Genomic DNA, 27,467 nt, shown 5'->3' on the forward strand with positions numbered 1-27,467 from the left:
GGCCTGTGGACTTATCCACTTTTAAGGTCGCTAGTACCTCTTCTAATTTCCTCCAATATTTCAGTCCTCAGCCCTGATGTCTATACCTGCGTCATCCTTTTCCATTGTGAAGACCAACACCAAGTATTCATTGAGGACTGTACCCATGTCTCCCGGGTCCTCACACACATTACCTCATGGTCCCTAATTGGGCAGGCTCTGCCCCTCAATTAAGTAACAAATCTGGTTTACTTAGAAAAACGCAAAATGCTGGAAATACTCAGCAGGTCAGGTAACCCCTGTGGCGAGTGTATCAGAGTTAACAGGTCTCTTCAGGTCTATGACCTTACTCATGTTTTGTATCATATGAAAATGAAGACAATTCTGGTATTCAAAGCAGCTTTTGAATCCCAAACCAATATGGCTACATCTTGCAGCTTTGTGACACTTGGCTGAGTCTTTCCTCACCTCATAGAGTCTTCCTCAGGTATTTGAGCCTCAGCACTTTCTGGTGCTTGCAAATTTCTGCTTGTGAAAGAGCTGCCAAGCCTACTTGTGTGCCACACTGCCCTCCAGTGGTACTTGAGACACTTGTGACAATAAGCACTCATAAGGATACCAACACCAACAGCATTTAGATAAGCCCCTTTATTGTAGCGAAACGTTCCAAGGCACTTCACAGGAGCATTTATCAAATGAAATTCGACACCAGACCACATGAAGGTAGATTAGGACAGATGAACAAAAACTTGTTCTATGAGGTAGGTTTTAATTCCAAACTTTATAGCCTAGACAAAAACAAAAACAGAATTACCTGGAAAAACTCAGCAGGTCTGGCAGCATCGGCGGAGAAGAAAAGAGTTGACGTTTCGAGTCCTCATGACCCTTCGACAGAACTTGAGGATCCCTCAAGTTCTGTCGAAGAGTCATGAGGACTCGAAACGTCAACTCTTTTCTTCTCCGCCAATGCTGCCAGACCTGCTGAGTTTTTCCAGGTAATTCTGTTTTCGTTTTTGTTTTGGATTTCCAGCATCCGCAGTTTTTTTGTTTTTATCTTTATAGCCCAGGTTCAGCTGCCGAATCTGGAAGATTCCTCGTAAAGGCACACCTTCTAACCCAGATCAGTGCAATGCCTGTGCTGTGAGCAGCTGACTCGGTTTTTGATAGTTGTTCTCGTCAAGATTAGGGAACGAATCAGACAGCAGCCAAAGAGGTCAGGAAAGGCTGAACAAGAGACAAAGGAGATGGAAATGAGAGCCGAATAAACGCAGGACAAAGATCAGTGCAGGAAGATGTGATGGGTAAGGAGGAAGGCGTGTGACAAAATGGGTTTCGATTGTTTTATAAAAGGAACCGAGTGTACCAAACGACAACATAAATAATTTGTACCTATATAGCACCTTTAACACAATAAAATCTCCCCAAGGTGCTTCACAAGAGCATTATAAAACACCGAGGCACATGAGGCAATATTAGGCTGGATGACTGAAAGCTTTGAGCAAAGAGGTAGGTTTTAAGGAGTATCTTAAAGGAGCAAAATGAGGTGGAGGGACAGAAAGATGTAGGGAGGGTATTCCAGAGCTAGGCAACTGAAGACACAGCGACCAGTGTGGAGCGATTAAAATTGGGGATGGACAAGAGGCCAGAATTACCGGGGTGCAGAAATCCCAGTGGGTTGGAGGACATTACAGAGATAGGGAGGGGTGAGGCCATGGAGGGACTTGAAAACAAGGATGAGAATTTTAAAACTGAAATGTTGCTTGACCGGGAGCTAACATAGGCCAAAGAGCACAGGAGTGATGGGGGAATGGGATTTGGTGTGAGGTAAGACATGGGCATCCACACATTAATATTTTATAAATACAGACACATATGTCCTAATGTGGTTCACCATGGCAGCCAGTAAATCGATCTGAATGAACCAAGGTCTTGGAACAGAGGTTACGCTGATCGCAAGCATCAGTTGATCAAATTGTTGGCAGGTTTGATAACTATAGAAGGCAGTGGAGACATAGGGCAGCCTCAAACAGCTGACACATTCAACGTGAGATCATATCAGCCTTGGCTGTAGTGCCCTGGTTCTATTTTATATCTCTGTAGCTCTAGCACCTGCTGTACAAGTTAGATAATAGAATCTTACAGCACAGAAGGAGGCCATTTGCCTGATCATGCCTGTGCTAGCTCTTTTCAAAAGCTACCAATTACTTCCCCCTTTGATTTTTCTACCAACCATCTTACATCTGTGTCCTCTGCTTATCGACCCTCCTGCAGTTGTTAACAGCTCCTCCTTATTTCATCTATCAAAACTTGTGCCAGCTGTACGAAAGAGCTATTCACTTAACACCGCACTTTCTTCAGATCCTTAAAGTTCAGGTCCAGTCGATCAATTAATTTCACACAAGGATATAAAAACAAACGTTTTGTTGAAGTATCTCTATCTTGTCTTTACAATGGACTTGAGATGCTTCATCATCTCAAATCTTCATTGACTTCAATACATATATACACATAAATACACACATACACACTTGAACAGTAATTAGAAAAATATATGCTTCCGTTAACAGACAGACGGGGAGCATCAGGAGATAGCTGAGTCAGTCAGGATGCTCCCTGTTCAATCACTGAAGGTCAGGGGTTGATGATCCTAAGTATATACGAAGATCAGTAATGGTGGACTTGATAATCTTTGCCGGAATGGTTTCCATGTTCAGCCTCTGGTAAGCAGTGTATCGATGGCACCCTCCGAATGAATAGAAATAATCCCCGCCTTGATGACCTTTGATCCAGAGGACATCTATCGGAGGCACATCATGCACTTTGTTTGTGTCCTGTGGAAGAAAGAGATTGTTGCCATGTTTGTTTTCACCAGAGAACAGAGAACAACATCAACCAGACCTAGCCCAGGGAAACCAACCCCAACATGGAAGAGGCTCACATTTTGTGGAGTGACGAGGCACAAGGTTACTGGTCCTCTAGTCTTCTTCATTATAAAGTGCTGGGTTCTAGATCTGCAATGGGTGACCACAGAGCTGGGAGGCGTGAGGAAGGGAGATGTCAAATTAAGGTCAACGTCACACACAAGAGCACAAAATGGATAAAAACTATTAGGGGGATGATTGGACTCAGGTTGGCTTTACCCTGGTCTGCCTGCCCCTTCACCACTGAATGATACTTGGAGAAACACAAGAAAGAGCAAGAGTGGAATTGGTCAAATGGATGGGGTGGTTCCCCCTTGCAGTGCATTCTGGGTAGGAAAACACCATTATTGTCAGGCCTCACTAAAGAGGCCTGTTTATATGTGGTTGCCAACTCTCCAGTATTGCCCTGGAGTCTCCAAGAATTGCAGATTACTCTTCTGAACTCCGCTGTGAGTAATGCCAGAGGAAGAAAAATCATAGCGCCATTAAAAAAATTGTGTTTTTTATAAAAATATTCTTTGCCCATTTCCATTCCTAGTTATAAAAATATTGAACAATGATTAAAAGTCATTTTCAATGACAGTCAAGAATCATCCAATTGAGTATTGAAGGTTTAATTCACTTTTTGTGCGAAGGAGGGGCACCCATGGGCAACCGGGGGGTGGGGGTTAGAAATTTGGGGTGGTACAGCCAGAAGCAGGAGGTCATGTCACAAGACCTCCAGAAATACTTCTAGTCAGGGTTGGCAACTCTATATATGAACCCCTGCAGTTATCTGACCACAGTCAATAATCATCCATAGGCAAGTTTCCAAGGAGATGTAAAATCATTAGCAGGAATTCTAATTTTCTCCTCCCTACCCCGAGGACCCTGTGGTCAGTTGCATCCCCCAAACCTATGATGCACAAGACCAGGGATCAAAATCGGAGCCTTCTGGGCCTGTACAGTTCAGCTGTTTACTGCAACAACTTGTTGACATATTCGAATAAGGTGGATGCCTCTGGCCATTACCCAGGGGTCCCTGCTGGAAAAAAAAGATGCAAGTGTGGAGGTTTGGTGAGCAAGTGATCAAGCTTGGCTGTCATGGACAAATAGCCCAGCAACATTCATGGTCTCCTCATGGCCCAAGTATGGCCATTTGCCAAAGAAAGCAAGAAGCACCTGGAATCGAACCGGACTCACTGGCTACAGGTTTAGGCTGGAAATGTAAAGAAAAAAGGGAAAAACGAAGTATCCTGAGGTATTTAAAACACAGAAACAGGCCATTCGGCCTGCCAGATCCATGCAGCTGTTTATGCTGTGTACAAGCCTGCTCTCACCCATCTTCATCTAAACCCAACAATGTATTCTCCTATCCAATGTCCCCTTAAATCCATCTGTACTATTCCTCACAACCGCTCCATGTGGGGCCAAGTTCCAGGTTATCGATTAAGTTTCTCCTGAATTCCCAGTTGGATTTATTGGTGACGCTCTTATACTTATGGCCTCTAGTTCTGGTCTCTCCCATGAGCAGAAACATTTTTATGTGTCTATCCGATCAAACCCTCTCTTAATCTTAAAGGCATCCATCGACTCACCCCCTCGGCAATGTTTCCTCCAAGCAGCAAGACTACACAGTAGCCCGCGAGTCCCTGCACAGTCCGTGCACAAGTTAACCCATTAGGTAGCCATGCCTACACAGCTGTGAAAAAAAAATTTAAAGCGGCCACACTACAATTGCGCAACTACAAAAATTGCCCCCCAGTCCTCTCTCCTCCAAACCCTGTTCAACCTTTCCTGACTGGTTTAACCTCCCAGTTCTGGAATCATTCCAGTCCATCATGCTTGCTCCTTGTTCAATGCCTTCAGATCCTTCTTATAATGTGGAAACCAAACCTGTTTGCAATACTCCAAGTGCAGTCCAACCAAGACTCTATACGAGTTTAACATAACAAATGTCCAGGGATAGCTCATTGGGAAGTTACAGAATGCTCACCGCTGCCTCCTCAAGGTCAGTTAAGGATGAGCAACAGATGCTGACCTTGCCAGCAGTGCTCACATCCCATGGAAGAATAGAAAAAAATATATCAAACTGACAATCTGGAAGTTTAGAGACAGACCTGTCCACTCAACTCCGCTGGGTTTATTTCAAAAGCTCTGTGATCTGGTTTGACACAACTCACTACCAATAATAAACACAGCTTCAGGGACTAGTGGACCTGTTGCAGGAGGGACCCGGACAGTTTGGGGGTGGGTGGGGGGCACTGGACCACAAAAATAGGACATGTCATTTAATGGTTAAAAAAGCCGAGTTCGAGAGCCAGTGAGTGAGAGTACGAACTAAATGGGATCAGGGTAGAGGAAATGCCAAATACTGCAGTCTGGAGGCTTTGGGGATAAACACCTTTAAATTGTTAGCACAATGAGCAGTGGTAGTAAAAAAAAACCAAATAGATTCTTAAAATGTGTAGCTTAAGGGATATAGCACAAATCCAGGAAATTGATAGTTAGTTCATACAAAGCACTGACTCACCCCACCTTGAACATTGTTTACAATTCTGGACATCATATCACAGGGGGGATATCCTGACCTTGGACAGAATACAAAGAAGGGCAACCAAAGCAGACAAATGGGATTGGATGCCTGAACTGTGAAGAAAGACCAGGAATATTTACATTGGAATAAGGCAACCTAGAAAAGAGCCCGCTCCGATATTTGAGGCCTTGAAACGAATCCCAGAATGTAGTTCAGCTTTAAGGGAAAATCTTTTGGACGGGGTTCAAGCTTAAAAGGAAAAGCTAACTATACATATGAACGTATGAGTTCTTCATACCAACAAGGCAAACCCGTGGAAAGCTCACAAAGTTGGACAGTTCAGTTCCCTGTCAATGGTGACCCCCAGGATGTTGATAGTGGGGTATTCAGCGATGGTAATGCCGCTGAAGGTCAAGGGGAGAAAAAAGGTATTAGTGTAACATTATTGTAATAGTAAATGAAACACATTTCTATTGAGCAGGAAAGAAAGAAGGGAAACATATTTGTTCGTACATTTAAGATTGGTAACTTGATGAAGTTTGATTAATACAGTTAGAAATGAGTTCATAACAAAAAAAAAAATAAACATTCTTAATCAGCGTGTCAATCTACCACCCGTGAATAACCCCATTTCCCGGTTAGTGTCCTGGGATCCAGAAGTTCCAGCTTAATTTCTGGAGGCTCCTCGAAGGCCTGAAAATTGACACAATTAGTGGAAACTTTGAATAGTGCTTCATTCAACTTGGGAGCGTGCAGCCTGTTTTGCGGGGAGGGCTTCCTTCTGGTGTCTTAAAAAAGCATGTAAAAGATTGCAGGAATGCGAGTAGCACTGTACCTAATTTGCACTTAAAATTCCAGAATCTTTAGCAGCGGTTACCCTGAGTTCGGACAATGTTGGGCCAAAAAAAACCAGTGCAATCAAGTGAAAACTCCAGGCCACAGCAACCTTCAGAACCCCAGGACATCACAAAGCGGCTTACAGCCAATTAAGTGCTTTTGAAGTGAAGTCGCAGCTGTAAAGTAGGAAATGTGGCAATTGGTGCATAGCAAGATCCCATAAGCAGGATAACTGAGTGGTGGATAAATTGGTCAGAACAACAGAGGGGAAACCCCCCCACTCCCTGCTCTTACAGAAGCAAAATACTGAGGATGCTGGAAGACTGAAATCAAAGCAGGAAATGCTAGAAATATTGAGCAGATCAAGCAGCACCTCTGGAGATAGAAACACAGTTGATGTTTCAGGTCTGTGATCTTTCAACAGAACAGACCTCCCCCCCACCCCCACCCACCACTCCCACCACCACCCACCCCCACCCCCTGCTCTTCTCCAAGTAGTATAATGGAATGTTTTGCCTCCATCTGAGGGTGCAGATGGGGCCTCAGTTTATTGCCTCATCTGAAAGACGGCACCTCCAACAGTGCAGCACTCCCTCAGTACTGTCCCTGTCAGTGGAGATCACATTCTGGCCTGTTAATCTGGAGTGCGACCTGAACTTTCTGAGCCAGAGTTGCTGCCCACTGAGCCCAGGCTGACAGGTCCTAAAAGATCTGAAATGAAAACAGAAGGTGCTGGAAAAGTTCAGCAGGTCTGGCAGTATCTGTGGAGAAAGAAACGGAGTTAATGTTTCGAGTCCAACGTGACTCGATATATGAAGAATCATCTTAGACTCAAAACATTAACTCTGTTCTTCTCGCTCCACAGATGCTGCTAGGACAGGTGAGTTTTTCCAGCACTTACTGCTTTTTATTTCAGATCTCCAAAATCCACAGTATTTTGTTTTTATCTAAAAGATCTTAAGTCTTGAAGAAGATTCTCCCTCAGTGATTTCATCAACTATCCTCCCTTACACAACAGATTATGATTGCACAATGTTCAGCACCATTCGTGACTCCTCAGATACTGAAGCAGTCCATGTCCAAATGCATCAAGACCTGGACAATATCCAGCCTTGGGCTGACAAGTGGCAAGTAACATTCATGCCACACAAGTGTCAGGCAATGACCATCTCCAACAAGAGAGAATCCAACCATCGCCCCTTGATGTTCAATGGCATCACCATCACTGAATCCCCCACTATCAACTCCTGGGGCGGGGGGTTACCATTGACAGAAACTGAACTGGACGAGCCATATAAATACTGTGGCTACAAGAGCAGGTTAGAGGCTAGGAATCGTGTGAGGAATAACTCACTTCCTGACTCCCCAAAGCCTGTCCACCATCTACAAGGCATAAGTCAGGAATGTGATGGAATACTCCCCACTTGCCTGGATGAGTGCAGTTCCCACAACACTCGAGAAGCTTGACCCTGTCCAGGACAAAGCAGCCCGCTTGATTGGCACCACATCCACAAAAAGTCACTCCCTCCACCACCAACGAATAGTAGCAGCAGTGTGTATCATCTACAAGATGCACTGCAGGAAATTCACCAAGGCTCCTTTGACAGCACCTTCCAAACCCACGACCACTACCATCTAGAAGGACAAGGGCAGCAGACAGATGGGAGCGCCACCACCTGGAAGTTCCCCTCCAAGACACTCACCATCCTGACTTGGAAATATATCGTCATTCCTTCACTGTCGCTGGGTTAAAATCCTGGAATTCATTCCCTAAGAGCACCGTGGGTGTACCTACACCACATGGACTGCAGCAGTTCAAGAAGGCAGCTCACCACCACCTTCTCAAGGGCAACTAGGGATGGGCAATAAATGCTGGCCCAGCCAGCGACGCCCACATCCTGTGAATGAATGAAAAAAAAGCTTATTGCTTGACTTTAAGTTTAAAGCAGCAAGAGGAGAGCTGGGATTTTTGCAGTTTAAAATAGTGAGAGGAGAGCCGGGAGCACACAGAGAGCGGACCTGTGTGAGAAGGAAAGCAGCAGCGGGAGATAAAAACCAACGGCAGAAAGGGAGACCCAGCACATGGAGAGAGGACCTGCGTGAGAAGGAAAGCAGCGGCAGGGGATAAAAGCCTGCAGCAGCGAGTCCCTTCAACCTGTTTCCACCTGTCAGAGCCAGAGTGTGACATCACAGGAAAACAGGTAGATGATTGGTGGGTATCGCTTCCATGTCTCTTTTGATTGGCCAAGTGGTTTAAATTTGGAGACGTTATTACAGCTGAAGAGTACAGTTAAGAAATTCACTTTTAAAATACTTAACATCCAAATTAATTAATTAAATAGAATAGAGATGGCTGGGCAGGCGATGTGTTGCAGCTGTAGCATGTGGGAGCTGGTGGACGCCGGTGCGATCCATGGTGACCACATCTGCAGCAAGTGTTGGCTGCGCGAGGAACTTTGATTCAGAGTTGATGAGCTGGAATCTGAGCTGCAGGGATGGGGAGAGTTACTTGGACACTGTGTTTCAGGAGATAGTCACATCCCATAGATTAATTACATCAAATTTGATCCGTGATCAGGGACAGGAGGGTGTGACTGCGAATAAGGCAGGTATAGGGATCCAGAATTTAGCTTTGGAGGAGCCTGAGCCGGTACCCTTTTCCAATAGGTTTGAGGTTCTTGCTCCCGCTGTGGACGAGGACAGAGACTGCAGGAACGATGAGCGAACTGACCACAGCACCATGCTACAGAGCACCATTCAAGTGGGGGGGAGGAAAGAGAAATGTAGTAGTAATAGGGGACAGCATAGTTAGGGGAATAGATACTGTTCTCTGCAGTAAAGACAGAGAGTTCTGAAGGTTGTGTTGCCTACCTGGTACTAAGGTTAAGAACATCTCTTCTGGGCTGGAGAGGAACTTGGAGTGGGAGGGGAAGGATCCAGTTGTCGTGGTCCACGTAGGTACAAATGACATAGGTAGGACTAGGAAAGAGGTTCTGCTGAGGGACTATGAATAGCTCGTGACTAAATTAAAAAGCAGGACGACAAAGGTAATAATTTCCAGATTACTACTTGAGCCACATGCAAATTGGCATAAGGCAAATAAGATTAGAGAGGTAAATGTTTGATTCAAAGATTGGTGTGGGAGAAATGGGTTCTGATTCATGGGGCACTGGCACCAGTACTGGGGATGGAGAGAGCTGTTCTGTTGGGACGGGCTTCATTTGAATCATGCTGGGACCAGTGTCCTGGGGAATTGTATAACTAGGGTCGTAGATAGGACTTTAAACTAATTAGTCGGGGGGAGGGTTCAATTGAAGGGAAGTTTAAAAAATCAACAAGAAACGACAGAGCAGAGATGCAGGGTAGTGAAGAGGTGAACGACTATCAAAGTGTGACAGGAAGGGGCAGAAAATATAAGCAGAAGAGTGCAGCAGAAATCAGAACCAGAATGAGTAATAATGGTAAAAAGTCAAAGCTTAAGACTCTTTATCTGAATACATGCAGCATCTGTAACAAGTTGGATGTGTTAATGGCACAAATAGAAATATATTGATATGACTTGATAGCTATTATAGAGATGTGGTTGCAGGGTAACCAAGACTGGGAACTCAATATTCAAGGGTATTTGACATTCCAGCAAAATAGGCAAAAAGGAAAAGGAGGTGGGGTAGCTTTGTTAATAAAGGAAGATATCAGTGCGGTGGTGAGTAGTGATATAGGTGCAATAGATCGAGATGTGGAATCAGTTTGGGTAGAAGTAAGGAATAGCAAGGGGAAGAAGTCACTGGTGGGAGTCATCGCAAGGCCTCTGAAGAATTGCCTCATTGTAGGACAAAGTATAAATCAGGAAATACTGAAGGTGTGTAAGAAAGGTGCTACAATTGCCATGGGTGATTCTAATCTGCTTATTGACTGGACAAATCAGATTGGCAGGGGTAACATGGAAGGCAGATTTGTGGAATGCATCAGGGATTGTTTCTTAGAGCAATACATTGCAGAACCTACCCAAGAACAGGGTATTTTAGATCTAGTAATGTGTAATGAAGTAGGATTAATAAGAGATCTTGTAGTTAAGGATCCTTGAGGGGATAGCAATCACAACGTGGTAGAATTTCAAATTTAGTTTGAGGACGAGCGACTTGGGTCTCAAACCAGTGTCTGCAACTTAAATAAGGGCAATTACAGAGGTATGAAGAAAGAGTTGTCTAAAACGGGCTGGGAAAATAGACCAAGGGGAAGGTCAGTGGATGAATACTGGCAGACATTTGAGCAGATACTTCATAATACTCAGCAAAAATTTATCCTGGTCAAAAAGAAGGACTCGATGAGAAGGATAAACTACACATGGTTAACAAAGGTGGTCAAGGAGAGTATCCCTCAAAAATTAAGGTATACAAGGTGGCGAAAACTAGTGGTGGGCCAGAGGGTTGGAAAGTTTTAGGAACCAGCAGTGAATGACTAAAAAGCTAATAAAGAGGGTGTAAATTGATTATGAAAGTAAATTGGCAAGAAATATAAAAGCAAACAGCAAGAGCTTCTATGGGTGTATAAAAGGAAAGAGAGTAGCTAAAGTGAGCATGGGATACTTGGAGGATGCAACTGGAGAATTGATAATGGGGAACAGGGAAATGGCAGATAACTTAAACCAAAATTTTGCATTGATCTTCCTGGTGGAGGACACTATAAACATTCCAAAGGTATCAGAAAATCAAGGAACTAATGGGAGGAAAGATCTTATAACAGTCTCTATCACAAGGGACAAAATATTTGAGAAACTAATGGGACTAAAGGCAGACAAGTCACCAGGACATGATAGCCTGCATCCAAGGGTTTTAAAGGGAGTGGCTGCAGAGATAGTGGAGGCATTGGTTGAAATATTCCAGAACTCTCTGGATTCCAGGAGGGTGCCAGCAGGATTGGAAAACTGCTAATGTGACACCTCTGTTCAAGAAGGAAGGGAGACAAAAAGCAGGAAAATATAGGCCAGTCAGCCTAACACCTGTCATTGGGAAAACGCTAGAGTCCATTATTAAGGAAGACATAGCAGGACGTTTAGAAAAGCTTAACACAATCAAACAGAGTCAACATGGTCTTGTGAAAGGGAAATCATGTTTGACAAATTTACTAGAGTTCCTTGAGGATATAACAAGCAGAGTTGATAAAGGGGAACTGGTAGATGTAGTGTATTTGGATTTCCATAAGGTATTCAGTAAGGTGCCACATAAAAGGTTATTGCACAAGATAGGAGCTTACAGTATCGGAGGTTACATATTAGCATGGATTGAGGATCGGTTAACACACAGAAGACAGAGAGTCAGGATTAATGGGTCTTTTTCAGTTTGGAAAGACAGAACTAGTGTTACAAGGATCAGTTCCAGGGCCTCAACTTTTTACTATCTACATTAATGATTTGGAGGAGGGGACAGAGTGTAATGTATCCAAATTTGCTGATGATACAGAAATAGGCAGGAGGGCATGTGGTGATGAGGACATAAGGAATCTGCAAGGGGAAAAAGATAGGTTAAGTGAGTGGGAAAAATACTTGGCAGATGGAGCTTAATGTAAGAAAGTGTGAGGTCATGCACTTTGATAGGAAAAATCAGAAGGCAGACTATTATTTAAATGGAGGGAGACTCCAAAAAAGTGCAGCACTGAGGGATCTGGGTGTTCTTATGAATGAAACACAACAAGTTAGCATGCAGGTGCAGCAAGTAATTAAGAAGGCAAGTGGAATTTTGGCCTGTATTGCTAGGGGGTTAGAGTTTAAAAATAGGTAAGTCTTGTTACAACTGGAACTGTTGGTGAGGCCGCATCTGGAGTACTGTGTGCAGTTTTGGTCCCCGTATTTAAGAAAGGATATGCTGGCATTGGAGGCAGTTCAAAAGAGATTCACTGGGCTGATTCCTGGAATGAAGGGGTTGACTCGTTAAGAACAGCTAAACACGTTAGGCCTTTATTCATTAGAGTTTAGAAGAATGAAGGGTGAACTTATTGAAACTTACAAGATTCTGAGGGAGCTTGACAGGGTGGATGTTGAGAAGATGTTTCCACTAGTGGGGAAATCTCGAACTACAGGACATAGTTACAGAATAAGGGGACACTCATTTAAAACTGAGGTGCGCAGGAATTTCTTCTCTCAGAGGGTAGTGAATGTCTGGAATTCTCTACCCCAGAAAGTTGTGGAGGCTATATCACTGAAAATATTTAAAGAGGAGGTAGAAAGATTTTTGAAATATCAGGGAGTTGAGGGCTATGAGGAAGCTGGCATGAAAGAGGAGTTGAGGCCTGGGGCAGATCAGCCATGGTCTTATTGAATGATGGAGCAGGCTTGAGGGGCCGAATGGCCTACTCCTGCTCCTAATTCTTATGTTCTTTAGCTGAATGAAAAACCAGTAAACCTTGGAAATGACTGGCAATGGTCTGAACTGGGCTTGCATACCTTATAATGGAACTCCAGTTTGGACCAGTACCAGTCATTTACAAGTTTCCCTGCTTTTTCCTTCTGCTGCCTTCACATTTGCTAACAAGTCTTTGGGAGCCAAATTTTTCAGTGAAAGTGGCTGCAAGTTTTTTTTTTGCCTCTCTAGGGATTAACACGACTCGGGAAGGATAGCAGTGTTCCTCATCGCAAAGCCAGCAAGCCAATGGCAGCTCCCATCCTCACTGAGTGCGGCTCCCCGCCTCTCCCTTTCCTGTAATCTCGTTGAGCTTCACAGGATTCGTTTTAACGTTGTTTTCCGTATGACCAGCCTAGTGCCACTTCGCAGAAACCTCAAGCCACTTCCCGACCTCCGAGTTGCAGCGGGATCTTGAACGGGAACGCAAGGCCAGGAGAGGGAAGTGGCAGGATGGTGAGTCAGGGAGTGGGAGCTTCTGCAAGAGGGTGAACCAGAGAGGGGGAAGAGGCCGCAACTCAAAGGTCGGGGAGGGGCGAGACCACAATGCTGAGGGTTGGAGAGGAGGAGGATCTGCAGCGACCAGGAGATCGGGGAGCAGGAGGTTCAGGAAGCAGGATTGGTGTCAAGCAGGAGGTAACTTAAATGGAAAGTTACATTTTTCTTTTAAAATAAAATAGGTTTAAAAATGTAAGTTATTTCATTGACCAATGTAGGAATTTAGCAATGTAGAACATTGCAACTTAAGTAAGTTTTGCATTATTCAGCTCCTCAAAACTTTCTTACATAGGTGCATTTTAATTCCTTATTTTTTCCTGTTTATTGTTTTATAAATGCTGTTTTTTAAAAAAAATTGTACATTTGTATTTACTTTTAAGTATATGTGATTTTGTTTTCGTTGCACGCGTCACTCTAACATTACATCATGAAGGAGTAGCAAGCAATGATAATTTAGTAAAGTAGTCAATGTAGCTCTCTCACTGCAGGGGTATTTTTTTTTGTTGAAGTGGCGCTCGCTTGAAAAATAGTGAAGACCACCAGGTTCCATCATCTGGTGGATAGAGCTGTTAAATTTCTCATTTTTGTTTCTGTAAGTGTGCAGACCATGAAGCACATGAGAGCAGAAAAAGGCACTAAATAAATACTAGTTCTTTATATAAGTCTGAGTTGCAGGTTTTTCTTTCTCTCCTGGTGCAATCGTCCACTCTGCTTTGGATCAGCGCCACAAAGAATTTAAGATTCTTTAACTTCTTGTTCGGCTGTTCCATCACTTCCCTAACCCGGAAGATGTCGAAGCAGGAAGTTCCAACTCTGTTAATATCACAGCTGATCCATATCGGCACTAAACCGTAAACTTGAGGCGAGAATTCATTCCGTGACTAACATCTCACCGCCACCGCCCCCCCCCCCCCCCCCACCCTCCCCCACTGTCCCCTCCCTCCCCCGCACACACTACATTCCCATTAATGGTTCCCAGCAGATTATCAAAAAAACTGTGAACTGAAATTTCGATTTCAAATTGTCTAATTTTAAATGACGGGCGTTTAGGGACATTCAATCAAACCCACGCTCAGTAAAACATGTCATTTTAGATTCTCGCTAGGAATGTACCTTTTTAAAAAAATAATGTCCCTGTAGCTGACAACGGTGTATTCATCCGCTGACATTTATTCCATTCATTCCGAGAGAGTTGTTCACTGTAATAACCCGTGTTAAATGAAATGTTACAGATGTTCTACCTTTATGCTCTCCATCAAGCTCCTCACTTTGTCTTCGTCCAGCACGGGTGGGAAGGGCCTGATGATAATTCTCATGGGTACATCGTGAGTTTCTGGGATGTTCGCGGAGTGGATGCTCTGTCTTCCTCCATTCTGAACATCGCTGGTTTGTGAATCGCTGAAACGCTGCATATCTCTCCTTGAATGTTGCCAAGTGTCAATGAGGTTACAAAATAGCGAACGGCGGCTGGATATTTGGTTGCGGATACAATGTAACATTTCCGGGATGTTCGGTTGCCACCACCAAGTGCGGACACATAGTATCATTTCCAGTTGATACAGACCCAGGACTGACTCATTCATCACTCCGCGGAGGGAAGGAACCCGTAACCTCCCGCTTAACACACGCCGAATGGGGAGGTGTTTTTCCCGCATTCAAATCCAGAGTACACCGAGATCGAGATCTATCATTCAACACTGATTTACTTTTTTTTAAATTAAATTTGTAATTAGTGAACTTGATTACAAAACAAATATTACCCCCTCCTCCGCTCCACGTAGCGTAGTTTTACTTTGGGCTTCCTTTTTAGCAATGTCATCATGAGTAATACCAGTTTAGTCGAAGGTGATTCACTGTAGTGTGATTAAAAGAATTGCTTGGAATTGTTTTTAAATTTAATTTTAGGATTTGGGTTAGAGTATATGGAATACGTTGTAGATCAACCAGTCTGCTCCCTTCGCATTTACATCCGTGACTTTTCAGATGCTCTTGCTCACTTTAACAGTGTCCTGTTTACTGGCCCTAACCATGTCCTCTTCGCCAGGAAAGTCCAATCTATTTTGAGTGTCCACTTTGCTCTCACACTGACCTTTCTGTCTTAAGCCTCTAGTAGTTGTCAGGAAGATATAGTAATTTTCATAATGTTATTGGAATTTATTGTAGAGTAATAGTGGGGTCTGAATGTGTGTGTGACTTAATTGAATTAAGGGCAGCTGGTCGGAAGGCATTGATGTAATAGATGATAAGTTAGGTTTGAAATGTTAAGTAGGTAAACATAGATGTAAAGGGAACATTCGCATTTTAAAATAAACCAGGCTAGATTGAATTCAAAGGAAGGGTGAAATGTTTCACCTAGCCAGAAGGTAAGAAACAGTGTGTTTAATTTTCCCAAAGATAACTGGTAAAATTGGTACTATGAGAGATTTTTATTAGAGATTTAAAGTCCAAAGACATAGTGAAACAATGGGAATTTGCACTCAAAGGGAAAAAATGTATAAAGGAGAGAAGGCTGTGTGTAAAGGTAGGTATTCTAAGATCTAAAACAAGTGTGAAAAGCCTCCAGCGTCTATGCCTCAAGCTGCTGCCTACAAAGAACTGAAGTTAAGAAAACTCACTATGAATTGGATTGTTCAGGGTATCATGTTCTTTGCCTGGGTCTTTTAAAACCAATGTGTTTTACTGTTGCCTTAATGAAAGTGTAACTGGGGCCAGAATTTTCCCGTCAGCGATTTGGGGGCGGGGCCCACTCGCTGTGGGGAAAATGACGCGGAATGATGTTGGGAGGAACCCCCAATGTCATCCCGGTCCCTTTAAATTTTTAGGAAGGCGGGCGAACAGCGAAATAAGCTGTTCACCCACCGACCTGTCAATGGCCAATTGAGGCCATTGACAGGGTAATTAAAGTAATTAAAGACCTGCCCGTCCAACCTTAAGGCTGGCGGGCAGGCCAGGAGCCCCAGTGGGCTCCTGATAATACACTCATCCACTGCTGGGATGAGTTTCATGTCCGTTTTTAAAAAGTTTAATAAAGTTTATGTTGTTTTTATTAGCACGTCCCATCTCGTGTGACTTGGTCCCATAAGTGGGACATGTTAATAATATTTTTATTTTTCTATTTTTTAACTTTTGTGCACTGTCACTAATCTCCCTGAGACAGCACTTAGTCTCAGGGAGCGCACATTGACAGCTGGGGATTCTTTCCACCCCCATACAGGAAGCACATAGCACTTCCCATCGGGCAGGCCGCTGGGCATGCCTTAATTGGCCCGCCCACTCAAAATGGCGGCGGGCCCCGTTTCAGTGGTGTGGGTCGGCTGTCCGTCTGCCGCTGAGCCGGTGGGGCCTGCGCGCCCAACAAGGGCAAAAGTCTGCCCTGGGAGTTAGACTAACTAAGGGATTTAGAAGTTATTATAGTAGTAATTTGTATGCCTATGTGTGTACTTAAAATAATTTCTTCTATTAATTAATGTTTAATTTAGTTTTGTAAGAAACCTATAAGACTCGGTGGTCTTACTACTACTGAATTCAAGGTACACATCTCAAAATTTATACAATTGCAAAACAGTTGTGGTAGTTCTTTCAAGTTTCCCTTTGGGATTTGAGCAGCTCAGCATTTACCATCAGCTGTGCCATAACATAGTGTTCCAATGAAGTTTAACATAAGCTTGAAGTACATCACCCCATCTTTCAATTAGGTGCTTTACAGCTTTTTGGACTCAAGTTTAACAGTTTCAGACCATAATCTCTGCCCTTAATTTTTTTTCCTTATCTTCGCAAGATTTGATCTTATGCTTTTTTTTTGCTTGATTTTGCTTTCAGACAGCAGTTATTCATCATTGTGCCATTCATACCTCCTCTAGACTCGTCTTTTCTTTCTTTGCATGCCCCATTAGTACTCCCTTTGACCCTGCACCACCAGCTCTTTTGTCATTTAATCTCTCCTGACTTTCTCCCAATCACAGGCCTCCCCATTTGTCCCTTTTCCACCACTTAATAGGCTGGGAGCCTATTACATCTCTAACATCTCCAAGTCCTGATGAAAGGTCATTGGCCTGAAACATTAATCCTGTTTCTCTCTCCATAGATGCTGCCCAAGTTGTTGAGCATTCCTGAAGAAGGGTCATACAGACTTGAAATGTTAACTCTCTTTCTCACTCCACAGATGCTGTCAGACCTGCTGAGTTTTTCCATCATTTTCTGCTTTTATTTCAGATTTTCAACAACCGCAGTACTTTGCTTTTATCTGTTGACTATTTCCACGTTTACATTTCAGATTTCCGGCCTCTGATGTACTTCACTTTTGAGAAAGACATGTCATCTGGTTTGGAAGCTGCACTGAAAATTCTGCTGGTAATGTTCAGCTGGTAAACAGGTCATGGGGGTGGCGGTGCAGTGGAGTGGGGTGCGGGGGTTGCTTGAGGAGGACAATGCAGGGCCTAGAATTCAAGTTTATTTCTTGTCCATGATAATTTGACTGATTTCAGCCAAGTGATCCCTTTGCCTCTGGTTTATTGATTGGGAGAGAAAGCATCATCCAGTGACTCATGTTGATGAATGGGCAGAGGACAGACCTGGTCATGCTTTCCTTCATTAAATAACCGACTGAAAATCACTGGCAAGACCCACATGAAAATGTTCACTTGTGTGTGAGATAATGCACATGAAACTTCACTCGAACTTGGAGTTTCAGGAGACAAAGAGGACAGTCTATTGGAGCGTTGATAAAATTAATATCTTGCATTCTCTTAGAATCATAGGCCAGAATTTTATGCCCAACTCTCAGGGACTGGCTGGCAGGTTGTGGCGGGGGTTGGGGGGGGAGGCATAAAATCCAGTGGCATGGCAGGTGCACTGTGCCCATGGCCTACTGGCCTTCAATGGTATTTCGCCAGCAGTTGGGTTGGCCAATTAATGGCCACATAAGGGCCTCCTCCCACTGCCCCTGGTATTTTACCAAGGGTGAGCAGTGCTCACAACTTGAGGCCTTGTTACTGGCTAGAAAGGGGTGGTTCCCCCTTTCTTTTTTTATCATTCACGGGATGTGGGCTTCGCTGGCTGGGCCAGCATTTTTATTGCCCATCCCTAATTGCCCTTGAGAAGGTGGTGGTGAGCTGCCTTCTTGAACTGCTGCAATCCATGTGGTGTAGGTACATCCACTTGCTGTTAGGAAGGGAGTTCCAGGATTTTGACCCAGCGATAGTGAAGGAATGGGGATATATTTCCAAATCAGGATGGTGAGGTACTTGGAGGGGAACCTCCAGGTGTTGGTGTTCCCATCCAACTGTTGCCCTTGTCCTTCTAGATGGTAGTGGTCATGGGTTTGAAAGGTGCTGTCTAAGGAGCCTTGCTGAGTTCCTGCCGTGCATCTTGTAAATGGCACACACTGCTGTCACTGTGCGTCGGTGGTGGAGGGAGTGAATATTTGTGGATGTGGTGCCAATCAAGTGGACTGCTTTGTTCTGGATGGTTTCCAGCTTCTTCAATGTTATGGGAGCTGCACTCATCCAGGCAAGTAGGGAGTATTCCATCACACTCATGATTTGTGCCTTGCAGATGATGGACAGGCTTTGGGGAGTCAACAGGTGAGTTACACATCGCAAGATTCCTAGCATTTGACCTGCTCTTGTAGCCACAGTATTTATATGGCTAGTCCAGTTCAGTTTCTGGTCAATGGTAACCCCCAGGAAGTTGATTGTGGGGTACTCAGTGATGGTAATGCCATTGAACATCAAGGGGCAATGGTTGAATTCCGTCCTGTTGGAGATGGCCATTGCCTGACACTTGTGTGGTGCGAATGTTACTTGTTACTTGTCAGCCCAAGCCTGGATATTGTCCAGGTCTTGCTGCATTTGGACTTGGACTGCTTCAGTATCTGAGGAGTCACAAATGGTGCTGAACATTGTGCAATCAGCAGTGAACATCCCCACTTCTGACCTTATGGTGGATGGAAGATCATTGATGAAACAGCTGAAGATGGTTGGGCCTAGGACACTACCCTGAGGAACTCCTGCAGTGATGTCGTGGAGCTGAGATGACTGACCTCCAACAACCACAACCATCTTCCTTTGTGCTAGGTATGACTCCAACCAGCAGAGAATTTTCCCCCTGATTCCCATTGACTCCAGTTTTGCTAGGGCTCCTTTATGCCACAATCTACCAAATGCTGCCTTGATGTCAAGGGCAGTCACTCTCATTCCCCTCAGAAGTTCAGTTCTTTTTCCCATATTTGAACCAAGGCTGTAATGAGTGGTCCTGGCAGAACCCAAACTGGGCATCAGTGAGCAGGTTATTGCTAAGCAAGTGCCGCTTGAAAGCATTATTGATGACCCCTTCCATTACTTTACTGATGATGGAGAGTGGGTGGTAATTGGCCTGGTTGGATTTGTTCTGCTTTTTGTGTTCAGGACATATCTGGGCAATTTTCTGCATGGATGCCAATGTTGTAGCTGTAGGTGGAACAGCTTGGATAGGAGAGTGGCAAGTTCTGGAGCACAAGTCTTCAGTACTATTGCCGGAATATTGTCAGGGCCTATAGCCTTTGCAGTATCCAGTGCTTTCAGCCGTTTTTTGATATCATGTGGAGTGAATCAAATTGGCTGAATACTGGCATCTGTGATGCTGGGGACCTTCGAGGTAGGCCGAGACGGATCATCCACTCAGCACTTCTGGCTGAAGATTGTTGCAAATGCTTCAGCCTTATCTTTTGCACTGATGTGCTGGGCTCCTCCATCATTGAAGATGGGGATATTTGTGGAGCCTCCTCCTCCAGTGAGTTGTTTAATTGTTCACCACCATTCATGACTGGATGTGGCAGGACTGCAGAACTTAGATCTGATCCTATGTGGGATCACTTAGCTCTGTCTATCACTTGCTGCTTATGCTGTTTGGCATCAAGTAGTCCTGTGTTATAGTTTCACCAGGTTGATACCTCATTTTTAGGTATGCCTGGTGCTGCTCCTGGCATGCCCTCCTGCACTGTTCATTGAACCAGGGTTAATCCCTTGGCTTGGTGGTAATGGTAGAGTGGGGGATATGCCGGGCCATGAGGTTACAGATTGTGTTCGAGTACAATTCTGCTGCTGCTGATGGCCCACAGTGCCTCATAGATGCCCAGTCCTGAATTGCTAGATCTGTTCTAAATCTATCCCATTTAGCACGGTGGTAGTGCCACACAACACGGTAGATTGTATCTTCAATATGAAGGCAGGACTTCATCTCCATAACGTCTGGGCAGTCGTCACTCCTGCCGATACTGTCATAGACAGATGCATTTGCGGCAGGCAGGTTGGTGAGGATGAGGTCAAGTATGTTTTTCCCTCTTGTTGGTTCCCTCATCACATGTTGCAGACCCAGCCGAGCAGCTATGTCATTTAGGACTTGCCCAGCTCAGTCAGTAGTCGTGCTACCGAGCCACTCTTAGTTTGAGCAGCCTATGCCCATCAGAGGCTCCACCCCCCTAGCCCTTCACTTATTCCCTCCTGTCCTCCTGATCATGCCCCTCAACCCCCTCACCAGGGCCTGCCAAATTGGCTCCAGCAAAATCCTCCCACTCACCATGTTATACAGCTGCAGTGATGACCTTTGCTGGAGACTGGCCGCAGTCCCAATTGTGGCCACACCTCCCGGTGGCCCTGTTGGGAATGGAGAGCTGCCGGCCATTTGATTGGTTGACAGCTCTCAAAGGATAGGATTTCCACCTGAACAAGGGTGGAAGCCTCAACCTGAGCCAAAGGGCCCAAAGGCTATCAAATGAACTCAGGGCTTCCCAGCCACACAAAGGCAGGCTTGCCCCAAACATTTTCCCTGTGTAAAACTCCAGCCATAGTGTCATACACCATCTCCATCTATCAAACCTCATCTCTTCTCTGGCTCCTCCTGTGATTTATTAAAGATGTATATTCGTTGTCCAGTTGCAGTGAGTTAGCAGTTAGCTGGCAGGTCTATGCAGGCATCTAAGAACCCACCTGACAGTGGGATAAATGTGATTCGAATCACACGATAATACTGCCCTGAAATTAGGAGAGAGAGGGAGACTCATTTCAGCATAAAAAAATGCTAAAAGGGTAGATTTTGAATTTCCTGTTCAGGTGGAAAACAGACAATGTGGAATGGCTGTTTTTATTTCTTGATCTACTGATTTGAATGGGCAGTGCCAGTTTTACCCACAAAGAGCGAATTGAAAGTATGCCCACTTTTTAAATTCTTTCACAGGACATGAGTGTCGCTGGCTAGGCCAGCACTATTTATGTTCCATCCCTAGCTGCCCTTGAGAAGATGGTGGTGAGCGCTTGCTTGGATCATTAAAGCTCCAACAACACTCTGGAAGTTTGACACCATCCAGGACAAAGCAGCCTGCTTATTCAGCATCCCATCCACTACCTTAAACATTCATTCCCTCCACCACCGATGCACAGCGGCAGCAGTGTGTGCCATATATAAGATGCATGGCAGCCAGTCGCCAAGCCTCCATTAACAGCTGCAACTTCCAAACCTGGGACCCTTATCACCTGGAAGAACAAGGGCAGACACACTGGAAAGCCACCAACTGAAAGTTCCCCTCCAGGTCACACGCCATCTTGACCTGGAAATAGATCGCCGTTCCTTCACCGACATTGGGTTAAAATCCTGGAACTCCTTACCTAACAACACTGTGGGTGTATAAACAAGATTACTACAAAGCAGTGGTTACCACCACTTTTTCAACGGTGATTAGAGATGAGAGCCAGCGATCCTTCACCTTTTATGAAAGGATAACAAAAAGCACTGTCCAGTTCCCTAGTAAAATGTACAAAGGCCCATTCCCCATGACAGGGGCACAGATTTTTTTTAATGTAACTTTGGTAATGGGAGGTGAAATTAAATGCACATTTATAATCTAACTGTAGTGGTTAAGGCAAATATTATGAATGAGGAATCATAAACACTCAGTTCACAGCCTCTGACTACTGTCCTAGCAAATCCTTTCAGGAGCCCTGTGTGCTTATCCCTCACCCTCAGCCCATTGCATCCACTTCTAGCATCTAACCCCTGAAAAACAAGAAAGATCTTGCATTTATGTAAGAACTACCTCCACCTCAGAACATCCTAAAGTGCTCTAGAACCAATTAAATGCTTTTTGAAGTGCAGTCATGTTGTAATGTAAGAAACTTGACAGCCAATTTGCACACAGCAAAGCTCCAACAATCAGCAGCATGAATGTGGCCAGTTCACCCATTTTAGTGATGTTGGCTGAAGGATAAATATTGGCCAGGACACTGTAGAGACGAACTCTCTAATCTTCAAATAATAGACATGGAATCATTTACGTCCATCTGAGAAAGCAGAAAGGGCCTCAGTTTAATGTGTCATCAAAACAGTACAGCTGCCCTTCAGTACTGCACTGGGAGTGTTTGCCTAGGTAACATACTCAAGCAGCTGGACTGGGAATCTGACCCATATTGTACTGGGTTAGGTGAGAGCGCTACTCGAACAAGCCTCAGCTGACATTAGCCACATCACAAGCTCTGATAGTTCTATATATAAACTTTCTCAATCCCTAATTCAGATTCCAATCCGTTACTGATTTTAATGTATCTGTTATGCAATATGTAAGGTCTATTCTAGGAAGTGCCATTAACCTCTGATCTACTCCACTAAATAAGCCAGGTCTTTCATTTCCCCATCGTTTACTGTATGCTTTCAATACTGATTAAAATTGGACAGCCCAGAGGTTTCAATTTGTTTTCTTAAACCTTATGCTGGCAGCAATGTGGAGCCAAACTGAGGTCAATGAACATTCTGGGAATCAAAATATTTGTCCTACGCCCATTTTTCTTTTTAAAAATCACATTTTGTGTGGAAGGTTAAACTCACATGGTATCTGGCAGCTTTCAACACTTATTTTCACTGCCACGGATTCTTTTTCCATGCCTGTGCATAGATTTCTACAGACAGGAACCATGAATTATTCCCTTATAATTCTGCTTTGGAACTGCAATGCCATGCACATGGTAATGCATGACTGAGAGTGAGTCTGTAATTTAATCAGCCAGCTCAACTATTGGTGCGGGTGGGTGTATTGTGTCTGAATTTTTTTGATCTCCAGTGGTCCAACAGGCTCCTTATTGTGTCTGATTTTTGTTAACCAATGAATAGCAGGATGCAGAAAGCAAGGGAGCCAAATTGAAGACCTAATTTGCATTTACGTAACACCTTCCACAACGGCTTGTGAATCAAACATTAAAGAGAGGCCTCATCTGCTCTCTCAGATCAACAGAAAAGATCTCACGGCACTATTTCAAAGGAGAACAGGGAAGTTACCCCGATGCCCTGACCATTATTTCTCCCTCGGCCAACGTCACCAGAAAAACAAATGATCATATTCCTGTGGGATCTTGCTGTGCACAAGTTAACTGCTGCATTTCCTACATTGCAACAGCTTCTGCACTTCAAAACTAATTCACTGGGTGTAAAGTGCTTTGGGATGTCCTGAGTTAGTGAACAGCACAATATAAATGCAAGTTTTGCTTTTCTCTTCTTTCTTTCTCAAGGCAATCATATTCGCTTTGCAGCCAGTTAGGAACTTTTAAAGTGTGGTCACTGTTGTAACGTAGGAAACATGGCACTCAATTTGCACACAGCAAGCTCCCACAAACAGCAATGATATAACTGATCAGATCGTCCGTTTTAGGTGTATTGATTGAGGAGTAACTGTTGGCCATACTGTGCCATGGGACATTTTATGTTCTCCTGAAAGAGCTGAGGGGGCCACTTTTGCATTCAGTCCTGATAACTGGATGTAATGGAAGGAAAGGGGGAATCTGGTCTATATTGTATCAGATTCCTGGTATGTTCAATTAGAGGAAGCAGGTTCTACTGTTGCCATTACAGAGCCTTTAGCAGTTCTGATCTCTGGTGTTCAGTGAACACTGGGGGCAGGGGACCTTTACTGTACCTGATCCTGGTTCCAGGTTCCAGTGTAGATCTGAAACTCCTGGCACCATTATAGAGATTTTACCTCTTGGGTACAATTTCAAGTTCTGAGAATCTGGGGTTGTGAACCCTTGTAAGCCAGACCTAACTCCAAATGTAAAACCCAAATATATCCGAATATTAATTCCTTCACAACCACTACAAATCAATTGTTGTACACCACAAATCAATTGTTGTACACCACAAATTGATTGTTGTACACCACAAATTGATTGTTGCACGTTGTACGACACAAGTAGAGGAAGAGTAAACCTTACTGCCCATCGAGCCTGTTCCACCATTCAATATGATCATGCTGATCTTCCACATCAACTCCACTTGCCCATCCTATCCTCATATCCTGAATTAAGGGAAAATGGTGGTGTGGTGGTAATGTCAATAAACTAGCAATCTTTTGGGGCATGAGTTCAAATCCCACCACGGCAGCTGGTGGAATTTGAAATTCAATTAATAAAATCTGGAGTTGAAAGCTAGACTTAGTGCTGGTGACCATGAAACTATCACTGATTGTTGTAAGAACCCATCTGGCTCATTAATGCCCTTTAGGCAAGGAAACCTGCCACCCTTACTTGATCTGGCCTATTTGTGACTCCAGACCCACTGCAATTGGTTGACTCTTAACTGCTGTCTGAAATGGCCTAGCAAGCCACTCAAATTCAAGGGCAATTAGGGATGGGCAACAAATGCTGGCCTTGCCAGCAATACCCACATCCTATGAAAGAATAAAAAAATCCAATGATTTTGGTGCCCAAAATCCTCAAGCTTAATTTTCAATATCTTCAATGTCTGAGCATCCAAAATCCTCTGAAGGAGAGAATTCCAAAGACTTCCAATCCTCTGAGTGAAGGAATTTCTGCTCATTTCAGTCTTAAATTGGCGACAACTTATCCTAAGACTATGATCCCTAGTTTTAGACTCTGCAGCCAGGAGGATCTGGTTGGAGTTCATCGGAAACTTGGCCATTTAATGCAAATTGTTTTTTTCTGTCATGGCTACAAGTTAGGAGAAAGTCTGAATCCTAATACTCCTTTTAATAGAGACATATTGATCTCTTCCGATAGTTTAACTGGCTAAGGTAGTAAGTAATCAGCGTCAGTCCTATTACAGCCATGTCATATACCCATGGAGCTGATTGGGAGATGGATACTTTACTTTGAAAAAGCAACATGGAAGATGGAGCACTGTACCTTCACATAATGGGCTCCAGAGAGTCAGGTGATTTCTTTTTATGTGTTCAGACATATCTGAACATATATCTGGGAAGTTACTTAAAATGCAGATGGCCTTCCCAGGTGCTTACTGACTATCCTCACTATTTCAATGGAAGAGATTTAAAATTAAAAAGACTGCTCGGCTTGCCAGCCCCATGAAGATGTAATTTCAAATTAAGATATTTCATGACGCTAATCATAGCTGGAATGTTGATGGAATATCATTCATTGCCCATCGTGTGTTGATTACATCAGCCATAAATCCATCGTGTAGACAATGGAAAACATTGATACTGTCATCATGTGACTGAAACTGCTTGGAGATAGCCAATACCTTATTAATCCACAAGGGCACCCTAGTAGATCAGTCTAAGATGCTAGATGGAAGACATCTCTCACCTAGCACCAGAGAGGACCCTGCCTCAAAAGCCACCTTAGACAGAAAATTGGTGCTTATTCATTTTACCTGCCAGAGCATTGTTCTACCCTACAGGGGCTTGATGAACTGCAACTGAAAATCCAGAAACTTGCTGTCATTTGGGGTGAACCAGTGTGAATTAATCACCAGGAAACTCCAACGTTTATTTTCCTTCAGAGCATCAAGAGGGAACCCTTCAGGCCTGCAACATTTCAACTACAATTTGTAGGATTGATTAAAAGGGACCTATTTCTCCCTTTAAGTAATTTAAGTGCATGTTACATCTTTAGAAATCATCTTTTCTTGTGTGTGCGTATCTAGTATGTATGAGGAGTGAATGTTTTTGGAGTTCAATTTTGGGTGTTGTGAGAAATAAACATTTATCCATTCTTTTGATTTAGACTTACAAGAAAGCCTGTTTCATGTCGGTACTTTAAAGACATAGCACTCAAAGGGTTTGAACGCTCCTTCTCTGAAATACATCTTGTTGTGGTCAGCCGAGAGGTGGCTAAAAGGGCAAAAATTACCGCACATCTCTCTCCGTTCAGAAGTTTGTTGATGTTGGGTTTGGTAAGTGTCGTATTAAACAGTCTGCCTGTCTACCCTCTCAAGCAGATGTGAAAGCTACCAATGCACCACCTCAAAGAAGACCTGCAGAGTCCCTGCGCAGGGTCCCGGGCCGAAATCCACACTTAACCAACATCACCAAAACGAATTACCGGTCACCACCCACATTACTGTCCATGGGAGCCTGCTATGTTGAGGATAATGAATGGGAAACAAAGTATTTGTGGATGTTGAAGAGTAGCTGTTGTTACTTCAGAGATTCATACAAGGGCTGCTTCAGGCAATTAAAACCAGTCCAGTGGTGGGTAATTCCTGGCTGGAGTGGGCTTTTCAATTTTGATTGACCTGTCCTGCAAACTGCAGCATTTCATTTCTGACTTAATGTTTCATTGACCATTGAGGTGGGGCTCTGAGACTTCTCTTTCCAAAAAAAAAAGTCTTCAATCCTGACTACTTTGTGGGCAAAATGAAATGCCAAGAACACAAACAACTGGTACAGTTGCCAACTCTGGCTGGATGCATTTCAGAAGCTTTCCACCTCATGATCTCATCCTGCTCCCAAGTGCCTCCCATTGACCACCCATCATGGCACAATGTCTTCTCACAACAAATGGAAAACAAACAGCCTCTTCATTTCCTGACTGGACAATTATTGACTATCAGTCAAATAGCTTTCCTCATTCTCATCAATAAAACCTTGATAACTAATTAACAAAAGTGCTTGAGTAATTTTTTTTTCTGAATGTCCCAATGACTTTGCTCCTGTGTTGGCTCCCAGCATTGTTCCAGAGATTCATCTTCGATTCTCGGAGAGCTCCAGGGCTATCCTGGAGGGTTGGCAACCCTAACAACAAGGAAGGTTTTCCCCCGCGGTAGAGGCGGGCCTCAGCTTACCCCATGCACCCCTCTGCCTCTTTTACTGCAGGAGGGAATTTATTTTGGCCAAGGTTTCTGTGTTTGGGACTGTTTCGGGCTCTCAGAGTGCTGCTATTGGCCCAAAGCCAGAACAGCGCAAGTTGCTTTTAATGGGAGTGCAGCTTAGGGAACTCGACTGAAAACTGCATTAATCTTCTGGGAAAATGGAGCATACATGTGATACAGATGTTTTGGAAACGCAAAATTCATTTTTTCCCACATATCTATCATAAAATAGAA

At 43.9% G+C, this 27,467-nt stretch overlaps 1 protein-coding gene and 1 long non-coding RNA gene across 4 annotated transcripts; one reads left to right on the plus strand and one right to left on the minus strand.

Annotated features, from left to right (window-relative positions):
- Positions 1-991: 991 nt before the first annotated feature.
- Positions 992-14,935, minus strand: srxn1 (sulfiredoxin 1 homolog (S. cerevisiae)). 2 transcript variants are annotated; one of them, XR_005945050.1, is made up of 3 exons: positions 14,387-14,517; positions 5,714-5,819; positions 2,673-2,810 (listed from the first exon to the last, which is right to left on the minus strand). XR_005945050.1 is itself a non-coding variant. In XM_041203816.1 (2 exons), the coding sequence occupies exons 1-2, from the start codon at positions 14,798-14,800 to the stop codon at positions 2,601-2,603; spliced, it is 624 nt and encodes a 207-aa protein (XP_041059750.1). In that variant the 5' UTR covers positions 14,801-14,935; the 3' UTR covers positions 992-2,600. The 2 variants fall into 2 exon arrangements, 1 of the variants encoding a protein (XP_041059750.1); XM_041203816.1 differs by lacking the exon at positions 5,714-5,819 and having other exon boundaries at positions 992-2,810; positions 14,387-14,935.
- A 2,481-nt stretch (positions 14,936-17,416) lies between these two features.
- On the plus strand, positions 17,417-27,024 carry LOC121286777. 2 transcript variants are annotated; one of them, XR_005945051.1, is made up of 2 exons: positions 17,417-17,495; positions 26,361-27,024. It is a non-coding gene; the product is annotated as an uncharacterized LOC121286777 (long non-coding RNA). The 2 variants fall into 2 exon arrangements; XR_005945052.1 differs by having other exon boundaries at positions 17,421-17,495; positions 26,147-27,024.
- Positions 27,025-27,467: the final 443 nt, after the last annotated feature.

The sequence above is a fragment of the Carcharodon carcharias genome, chromosome 14 (assembly GCF_017639515.1).
Source record: "Carcharodon carcharias isolate sCarCar2 chromosome 14, sCarCar2.pri, whole genome shotgun sequence".
Classification (NCBI taxonomy): Eukaryota; Metazoa; Chordata; class Chondrichthyes; order Lamniformes; family Lamnidae; genus Carcharodon; species Carcharodon carcharias.